The sequence below is a fragment of the Lycium barbarum genome, chromosome 3, assembly GCF_019175385.1.
Source record: "Lycium barbarum isolate Lr01 chromosome 3, ASM1917538v2, whole genome shotgun sequence".
In the NCBI taxonomy this organism is placed as follows: domain Eukaryota; kingdom Viridiplantae; phylum Streptophyta; class Magnoliopsida; order Solanales; family Solanaceae; genus Lycium; species Lycium barbarum.
In genome coordinates this window covers 144,075,687-144,086,098 of record NC_083339.1, presented here as the reverse complement: position 1 = coordinate 144,086,098, position 10,412 = coordinate 144,075,687, and the positions used below count along the sequence as shown (strand labels likewise).

Sequence of the window (10,412 nt, the reverse complement as noted above, 5' to 3'; positions counted from 1 at the left end):
ATTAAAATCATATATAAGAAGACATTTTCTCCATAATACAAGAAACTATAGCTACCAAAATAAAAAGGTAATAACGGATTATAAGTTGAAAAAGGATAGAAAATTCTCTAATAATTGTAGGAAAAAAACATGAAAAAGAGAAATACCATTAATTTTCTTAAAAACCGAAAAATCAACTCAAACCGAACCAACCCGACTATAACAAAACCGATGGATATGTATTATATTTGATTTGGTTTGGTTTTAATAATTCTAAAAACGGACTATATTGGTTTGATTTTGGTTTTAACCCAAAACCGACCCATGAACACCCCTTATTGCCAGCAAATGCTCAAAGAATTTGAGCGTGTCTTTACAGTAGGTTTAACACCTCAATAGACTAGCCTTTGATATAATGCAGCTCCTCATAAACAATTAGCCATGAAATGCTGTTATCCTGTTTCATCATCCTCATCACTGGAGTATTCTGAATCTTCGTCATTTGCCCATTCGGAATCTTCATCCTCGTCATCATCAGACTCCAGATATGAAGTTTCATCTTCACTCTGCACACCAAATGAAAATATAGTTAATATAAATATTTCACTATCGTGCCGATGGTCTAACGGAAACAGTCTCCCTTCCTCCCAAGGTAGGGGTAAGGTCTGCGTTCATTATACCCTCCTCAGACTCCACTTTGTGGGATCTCACTGGGTATGTTAGTTGTTGTAGTATAAATATTTCACTATCTTTCTATATTGATCTTTTCGTTTAATTATCTGCTAATTTATCTTTTCCCTGAAGTACAAAAAATCACCCTTCCCTCCTCCTCTGGGGACCCCTTTCCCCCTTCACCGCAAGGAACTATTAACAACTAGGACAAGAGGAAGCCCAGCAAAGTCGTAGTTAAAGACAGTTCTCCACTCTAGTAAAAGAAGCCTCCAACATTTTACCTACACAGCCAGAAAAAAACTGTTGTACACTCACTTGTGAAAATCCTGAGACACGATTGAACTGACCGAGCTCCTCCAAATTGCTAGTATTTATGTCCGCATTACCAAAATCACCCTATGGACAGACAAGAAGAAGATACAGTCATCTAACATGTACAGAGAGTTAAAATATGCACTTAGAACTTCAAAAATAACGGTGAACATGGTGTAGCCGCAAATATGCTTCACATTACAAATAACAAATTTAACTCAGAGAGCAACCTCACGTTTTTCCAGCATCTATTTTTGGCTTCACCTCTCTTGAAGAAGAGGTAACTAGTATAGATAGTTCTTAACAAATATCTCAATGTTTTTTGTTCTTAAATAAGGAATAATTGTCCCACTGATAGACAGAGTAAAGCTGGGAAAAGATGAACTTGGCTTACCGATGTTAAGCAGTAATAGCATCAAGATAATACGACAAATAACATAGTGAACGATATAATCGGAGTACAAGCAAAGACAAGGACCTACCAGGCCTTTGAATGAATAATATAATAATATTCTGATCTCACTTAAATTTAGTTCTCTATGCTCTGTAGCTGATACTTGAAAGATGCGAGGATAGATTATGCACTTATAAGAACAGATCCAGTTAATTTTTTTAAAAGCTAACTGAAAGATTTACAAACCTCAGGGAAAATATCAAAGGAACAGCTGGAATCTGCAGCATGAAGCAGAAATCTAAGGCATGTAAAAAATTCTATAGCTCATCTGTTGACACTTTCTCATAGCTAGATAGTACAAAAATACCTAGATTGCACCAAACTTTCTTCTCAAAATCATAACAGGAAATTGAATGAATTTCAGACAAGACAAACATTGCAACAGAATGCTAAGATCAAACATAATAAAAACAATGCTTTATCTTCTTTTTTTAGAATGGTAACATAAAAAATGCTTTATCTTGAAAAAAACTAATGCGCGAAACTTTTAGAAGTGCTATAAGTAAAAAATGTGCTTTTCAACTAGAAGTGAAAAAATATACTTACAATCCCAAGTTGATGTTCAAGCCGCTTAACTACTCGGGCCATCTTAGCTCTAGCCGCTTCATTTAACATCCTTTCATGTTCTTCGGCAGCTACTTCTCTCCCCCACCGAGCTTGAGCCTCATAAAATTCTGCTAAAGTACCGGCAACAGCATGGCCTTCTATAGCCAACGGTGCTGCTGTGGCTACTTCAGCAAGCCCAGTCAGCTTTTTCTCTTCATCATCTTGCATCTGTTTTGTTATCTCCAGCCTTTCTGCTAAAGCAGCTGCAACACTAGGCGGGAGGAAATCCATTCCTCTATAAATGATTATGTAATATTTGTTTCTTAGAAGGGGAACTCCCCCAGTTAATATCTGTCATGCAGCCCACATGTTAGCAATAAAACTCGACATATCTCCAATTCAAGGGCATGCAATTAATATGTGCCATTCGTGAGGTTATAACCCCCCCGGGGAATGGGAAGGATCCTAATGCACCATCAAACAGTTTAATAATGGTGATAACTGAAACTTATTAGCGTAAAAAGCTTACAATGAGTCCCAAGATCACATATGATGCATAACATGAATATTTCAGGCGATTTTTCTTTTGAGCAGTCAACTTAATGGGTTAAATAAAGCATTTTAGAAGTGGCAGAATGAAAAACCAAAGATGTCTCTCAAATTTTAAGATATTCTCTGATTTTCTTGTCTTGAAATTCATATAAGCAGAATTAACTTTTACTTCTTTTTAGAACTAAAACAGCACCTGCAGAAGGAGAGAAGAAGAGACCACAGGAGCCAATATTTCCATCTCAAAGGTGGAATAATGAGCTATGACAAGTTGTGTCGAAATACAATATTGTATTTCGACACAAATTCAAGAAACTTTATATCTATATGGGATCCTTATAAATACATGACTGATAAATATGTAAAGTGAGAAAGATATTTGAATAAAACTCTTGATATCCGTGTTGTAGTGTATTAAAAACAATACATGATTATAGTATCATGAAGTAACCTCAACAATCATGTGGGCAGTCTTCATATCACAAGCCAAATGGTCATGAAACTTAAGATTTACAGGCTCATTCTTGCTCCATGTATGATGAATCTTTTCCAACACTAGTCGTGTAATCCCAGCTTTAGGTACAGTAACTGTTTCTCTCAAAGTAGTAGCCATTCTCCTCATCCTCAATCGTCAATTCAGCCAACGTCGGTCTCCTTTGTTTCTCTTCATCCCATGTACTATTATCTCCTTCACCATCACTCTCTTCTAATATCATATCCTTTCTAACCCAAACCCTATTCAATAATTTTCTCGTTTTCGCCATTAACCAACACACTCGAATCCAATTTCAAACTCCCCTCTTCTTCTAAACCTAACCCTAAGTTTTTTAACCTAAGTACAATCCTATCAACAAAAGAGGGTTTGGATTTTATCAAAATATCTTTTCGAATGCTTGGATTTTACAGGGGTAGAATTGTAACTGTACCGTTTCCGGTTCTGAAATTGCGACGGAATGATAACCAAGGTTTAAGAAAAGATCGAGCGGAGGAGAACATAACTGCTGGCAATTCGCTAACAAGGGTTTAACGTCTTTGCTTTGCCAATTATTCGGATTCCTACTTATACGTTAGCCTCCGAATCTAATGACCCGACCCGAGTGTTTCTCCTGATCCAACTCGGGTAATTGTCGATCTAAGTCCTTCAAAGTTCAAACACCCTAGTCTTTAATTTCTGCCTCTCAAATTGTTGGTCTTGTTCTAAATGAGCCCGATTGGATTGGCTTTCAGCCTTTTTGAGTATTTGGCTGGTCAGCTTAAAGTCGTCATTTTGTGCTTAACATAAATCCAAAAAAATAATTGTGCCCGTTTAGCTTAGCTTATCTAAAGCAGCTTATAAGCCAAAAAATAAATAACTTGGGCTACCCAACTTATGTTTTTTTGTCTTATAAGCTGTTTTTAGCAACAACTTATAAACTGCTTTTTTTAAGCTCATCCAAACGGGCTCTATATTGTGAATGTTTATCTCTACTTTGGGACCAAATTAGTTTTTCCTATATAGAGAGAGGTTCTCTCCATTGTATATTCATCCCTCAAAGAGAAATAAAAGAACTCTTCTCTCTTTCTCTATAAATTTTTTGTTCTTATACTAGTTAATAACACGTTATCAGCACGAGTCTCTACCAATTGAGCTAGAAATTTCAAGATATTGTTGTAGTTATGAAATTTTCGATCTTTTGTACAGTAGCCATAAAAGTGGTATGCCCCTTGTCAACAAAATCCCTTCGAGGAAAAGGTATGAATTTGCGGTTACCCTTTACGGCTTCAAGTTGCTCTTCTTACTCCGTATTTGATGTATATACTAGAAAATTTATATGCGCTTCGCACAGTCATAAATAACATCACTTTATATATGAATTTTCTAACATTATCTTATTAAATTTCAATAAAATATAGGCATATCTAAAAATAAAAATTTAGTAGCCTTTAAATTTTGAAAGTGTTTCATTAGTAGCATTTACATACCTAGATATTAATTATTCTTAAACCAAGATTAGAAACTGACATTCAGATTTACAATATCATTCTTTCACTTTAATCCTGATACATTTAGATTATGTGTTGAAGGTAGTATTAGAGTTAATATATACACCACCTCTTAAATACACAACAAAAACAACAACAACGATTAGAATCTCTAAAGAAGGAAAAAGATCAAGAGTAAAATTTATCCAAAAAAATAATAAAATCTAAATGAAAAACAAATATTATAACTTTAGTTTCAATCGTATATATACATATGTTTGATGTAAAAATATAACGATGAAGATTAGTATCATTAAAGGAATTTAATAACGATATTAATTAATGGGGTTATAATAAGGGATATGAAAAGTTAAAGCAATATCAATTGTTTTGTTTGAGAGCATGTAGACATGTTTATACTTTCTGAATTCTCTCGCTCTTTTTTAATTGTAAAAATAATGAAAAAATAACTAAAATCTAATGTAAATTTAGTATAATTACTCCTACAATTCAAAATAAGAATTTTACGCCTAACAAAAGGCAAAGTATTATATTTAAATTAGCACTGTAAATTACAAGCCGGCAACAAATTAAAAGTATAATAATATATACATTTATCGACTACAAAAAAAATACATATAACTTTTTTCTTTTCGAGTTCTTCTGGAGTTAATTCCTTTTCGTCTGATGCTGCCGCCGCCTATCAAAAACTCATAGATATTTTAAAATCAAAACACAATAAGGAAATAAAAGAAATTCTATCATAATATGCCTCAGACAAAATACCTCGAGAGACTCTTATTTCCTTTTTGCAGTTTTTCACTGTCTTGTGTGATTTACCCTCCAGCTCAACCTACAACCATTTTCATTCACATAAAAAAGTACATAAATTTTGGATTTTAAAAAATGAAATCAATTAGTACATGAAAAAGCTAACTATAATCGGTTATAGAAGAATTGAAGATAGATGTACTAAAAAGAAAAAGGCATAATATGGCAATAAATCCAATAACTGGGAAAAGGGCAAACCAAATAAGAAGAAAAAACTTTCAATGCAGAGATTTTAGAATGAGAAGAGGAAAAGTAACTTTGTATGCCATGAAAAATGTGCTCTAATATCTATAGTAGGCAATTCAATTTGTAAATTATGAGGTAATACAATAGGAAGAGTATTAGGTGCATTAATTATCACAAAACTGCAATCAATTTACCGTATATGTTACTAAAAGGAAGTTTTGGGAAAGTTAAACTTGAAAACTTAAGATTGGAATATGAAAAGACTCCATTCTGCAATGGAAAAGGAACTTATGCAACAGAAAAGACATTTATGCAATTTAATGGCCCATCATAACGTCAATTAAACGTTGTAACCACAAGTTCATTAGTAGGCTATTAAAGGAAGGGCGGTAATATTGTGTTGCGACTGATTGATCTATGGTGTTGGCTTGATGCCACGAGTGAGTAATTGGTATTGAGAATTGTTGTTACAACTTATTTGTGTTATGATGGTATCGTAATTTGATGTTGATACGTAGATAGAATTCCTTATGACTTGTGTGGATATTGATGATAGTGTTTCCATACCAATGTTGGTATTGGTGACTTTGATATATTGTTGGCGTACCCATTGTTGGTATTTGTTATATTGAGCATGATTATTGATGATGATACATACATTGAACACACTCTTTTTTTCATGATTCATTGTTGAGATACTGATGATATTTAATGAGCTAGGCTCGGTTTTACTTGACTGACGTGAGAAGGCCGATATCCGGTGTTAGTTCCGGAATCGTGGACTGAGTGAGTGCATGGACTCCGCGGGTCTCCTAGAGTGGTGTCGGTAAGAACCCCCCGTGGGCAAAGATCTAGCGTCCCGTCTATCTGTTAGGCAAATATCCTGGGCGGGTGGCACTTAGACTTCGCGAGTCACGCTAGGTTGTGCTACTGAGATGTCGATATTTCCGTCCGGAGTACATGTGTACATAGCATTGGCATGACATTGCATTGTATTCATACATCATTGCATTGCATTGCATTATGGCTTGTTTGAGATGATTTGGTGTTTACTTGTGATGTTGGATTCGGGTTGATATACTGAGACTTGGCACCCTTGTATTGATACTGCTCTTGATACACCCTTTTCGAGTATAGAGTGTTTCATGTGATTGATTGCAACATGTTCGGAGATGCGCGGTGCCTAATCTCAAGGCCTCCTCGCACTGCATTTCGGGACGGAGGTTGGGTCTTATAGTGTTGTTGTAATCCGTATCACTTAGTCGCTCTTGTACTAGTCTAGACCAGGTCGTGGGAACTTGAAAAGAGTCTTTATTTATTTAACGGTTGTAAACATTTTCAATATTGGAGTTTGTTAGATAATTGATTTCCGCTGTTAATTGTACTTATTTGTTGGAATATACCAATTGTCTTTAATTGACTAATGTGTTATTGTTTGAGGGTTCGCCTACCGAGGAGGAAAAGGTAGGTACCCGCGCGAACCTAAATTGGATCGTGACACACATATTTTATGTAATTTCTTTTATAGAAATATAGAGTCATACAAAGCAATTGGGTCCCGTAAATACATAAACTATGCTCTACATTCACCATTGTTTAATGTAAATCATTTGTGGATAATTTTTACCATATTATAAAATTATTTTCTCCGTTTCAATCTGTATGTCCTACTTTTCTTCTTTTATCTATTTTAAAAGAATATAACTTTTTACCTGTAGTAAGTTTTCAATTTTTACATTCTCATTTTATTTCTATATCACTCACTTTCTAATATATTATAACACATCTTTCATTTATGATGGTAATGTTATTAAACTTCGTGATCAATTAAATTATGACAAATAAAATGTAGCAAGCAATAGTAATTAACTGAATTTTATGAAACAAAAAAAAAAAAATTAACTCTGCTTTTACATTAAAACTGGCTAAAAAGATTGTCCACTATGGTATCCCACCATTGACGGTGGCGTAAGGAGTGGGCAACTTAAATGACTCTCATTTGGTCCTTTGTAACAAAAGTAACCACAAAAAAAAAAAAAAAAAAAAAGGAACATTAATACATTTTGCGCACAAATTTTGTGCGCAATAGGACATAACTCTGAGGGCACCGTTAAATTCTATTGCGAACTAATTTTGTGCGCACTAGGGGGTTAGTTTTATTTTCCCCACACTTTGTATAATTTCAAAGTTTTGAAATTCACGTTTTTCCCATACTTTGACAAAAAATTAGTCATGTCTTAAAACTCCGGAATATCAATATTTTATACAGAATCTGATATCTTTTTCTGCCAACAATAATGTAGGCTCAATACATCAAGTATACCTAAACGTTTGGATCATCGTTTTAGGGGTTGTAAAGTGCCCCGAAGTAAGTTTTGTTTGGAAACTTGTTATCGTTAGGTATAAGTGTTTTATTTTATAAGGTTTTGATTTAAGCGTTTTATTATTTAGTCGAGGCATTACTTTATTTCGAATATGTCGAGATTTTTTTTCATAATTAATTTAGGACGTCGCACGAGTTATTAATAAATGATAATAAAGACTAACATAACTAACTATCATTAAGAAAATAATACCAAAAAAATCTAATATTAACACAAAATGTACTCATACGGTGTTTGATGTCTGCGTAAGGAATTCAACTAATTTGAATTTGCCTGTATAACACATTAATGCAGAAATCGCTCTGTCCTAAAAAAAATCAATCCAAATATGAAATCTCTAATTAAAAAATGGAGAGATCCATTCATCCTTCAACGGCCTTGGAGGTACTTTTTGTGTTTACTTGAAAATGAGTATAGGAAAGTTAACAGATTTTAGGAAGCATTATTGCATAAACACTAAATGGGATGTATATATTTAGTAAATCAAAGAGGTCCCTATAATATAGGAATTTTCTAAATTCCATGTTAGATTATTATCTATTTAGTTTAAAATTATTATTTTAATTCTAATCATTTTTAACCTTTTACCTCTCGCTTGTGGATGATGGATTATATTATTAAATTTTTGCCAAGCATTTTGTGAAACTTTTATATTATATGACATGAAGGTTCGACTTCAGAAAATGTTTAAAGATTTAAATTTTTTTATATAAAATAAATTAATGAAGGAATAGTGACAGAATTATCATGTGGCGAATATTATGCTAGTAGGGCAGTGCTCGGCACATTTTATGTTAATATTATATTTTTTTGGTATTATTTTCTTAATGATAACTAGTTATGTTAGTCTTTATTATCGTTTATTAATAACTCGTGCAACGTCCTAAATTAATTATGAAAAAAATCTCGACATATTCGGAATAAAGTAATGCCTTGATTAAATAATAAAATGCTTAAATCAAAACCTTATAAAATAAAACACTTAAACCTAACGATAACAAGTTTTCAAAAAGCACTTACTTCTGGGAACTTTACAACCCCTAAAACGATGATCCAAACATTTAGGTATACTTAATGTATTGAGCCTAAATTATTGTTCGCAGAAAAAGATATCAAGTTCTATATAAAATACTGTTATTCTGGAGTTTTGAGGACATGACTAATCTTTGATCAAAGTATGAAAAAAATTGAATTTCAAAACTTTGAAATTATACAAAATGTGAGGAAAATAAAACTAACCCCCTATTGCGCACAAAATTTGTGCACAAAAGGTACTAATTTCCTTTTATTTTATTTTATTTTATTTTATTTGGCGATTACTTTTGTTACAAAGTCCCAAATGTGGGTCATTTAAGTCGCCCACTCGTGGCATAAGAGTCCAGCTAAAGTTAGCTAGGTTCCTGTAAGTGTACTTTATACTCATCGGTTCAATTATACGTGTATGATTCTTATTTGTCAGTCATCGTAGCGACCCCACATAGAGCATTTTTCAGCTGTAGCATATAGGCATTAGCCCTACAAATCGATATTCCAGCAAGGCTAAAGTCACCTACGCTTCACATACGTGGCAAGCCGGAATCAATTGGATCAGTGGTGGAGTCAAAATTTTCACTAAGGGTGTCCAAAAATATAAAGAAGTAAACATATGAAGAAGGCAAGGGGGTTCAACATCTACTATATATAACATAAAAAGAATTTTAAACTTGTATATACAATGTAAATTTTTGCTGGAGGGGATTCAGTCGCCCTTGAATTAGACCTACATTCCATCTACGTATGCCAACATTAGGACTGTTCAAAATCGAACTGGTACCGGTAACCCAACCGCTAAATTGACTTATTGGTATTGGGTTATCGGATTAGCGGTTGGGGAACGGAATAAAATTTTATAGTTAGCGGCTTATCGGTGAAGGGACGAATTACTTAATTTTCTTATTGGAAAACCGTTAACCCATTAAGAATTTATTATATTTATATTTTTATCCCTAAACATTTAGAATATGAATTGTAGACCTCATGCACTAAAGTCTGAACCTTCGGTAACTATTATTCACTGTTCTTAGGAAATGACCCTAATTACCCTTAAGCGCAGCAACTGTACAGGTTTTTAAGACTGCAAGTTCTTCCTTGTAACGATCTGCTAGGTCATTATGTACGTTATGACCATTTTACCCCTGCTGGTTCTTTCCGAGGCTAGGAGTGAGCCTAGTAAAAACTTAAAGATTTAGAATTCTAAAACAAAGGCATTTGATTTTATTTTTTGCACTTGTTTGATGACTTGTTTTATTTCGTTTGGGGGTTAACTTAGTAAATTAGACCTCCATTGGGAATTCTGAGGCCAGGAGCGAGTCCGTAGCGTGTTTTTACATATGTGTACATATCTGGTTTGTGTAGGTGAGGCATCGGATTGATGTCGGGATTTTGGGAAAAAACTTGGTGAAAAACTAGAGGATTCTGGTTCTGGTGCGACTGCCACAACGGGCGTAGGGCCATTGCAGCCGGTCCGCCACAGCATGACGCTGGCCGCCACCGCGGGT

At 34.0% G+C, this 10,412-nt stretch overlaps 1 protein-coding gene across 1 annotated transcript; it reads right to left on the bottom strand.

The window, feature by feature from the left end:
• Positions 1-219: 219 nt before the first annotated feature.
• On the bottom strand, positions 220-3,716 carry LOC132633277 (chloroplastic group IIA intron splicing facilitator CRS1, chloroplastic-like). Its single transcript, XM_060349581.1, has 4 exons — positions 2,964-3,716; positions 1,964-2,314; positions 967-1,047; positions 220-545 (listed from the first exon to the last, which is right to left on the bottom strand). The coding sequence occupies exons 1-4, from the start codon at positions 3,132-3,134 to the stop codon at positions 432-434; spliced, it is 717 nt and encodes a 238-aa protein (XP_060205564.1). The 5' UTR covers positions 3,135-3,716; the 3' UTR covers positions 220-431.
• Positions 3,717-10,412: the final 6,696 nt, after the last annotated feature.

Excerpts from the sequence above, each read along its gene's own strand:
- LOC132633277 (XM_060349581.1), bottom strand. The coding sequence starts at position 3,134 with ATGAGGAGAATGGCTACTACTTTGAGAGAAACAGTTACTGTACCTAAA. Across the intron at positions 2,315-2,963 it reads CTGCCCACATGATTGTTGAG|ATATTAACTGGGGGAGTTCC; the intron begins GTTACTTCATGA and ends GCTGCATGACAG. Across the intron at positions 546-966 it reads GTGTCTCAGGATTTTCACAA|AGTGAAGATGAAACTTCATA; the intron begins GTGAGTGTACAA and ends TTTGGTGTGCAG.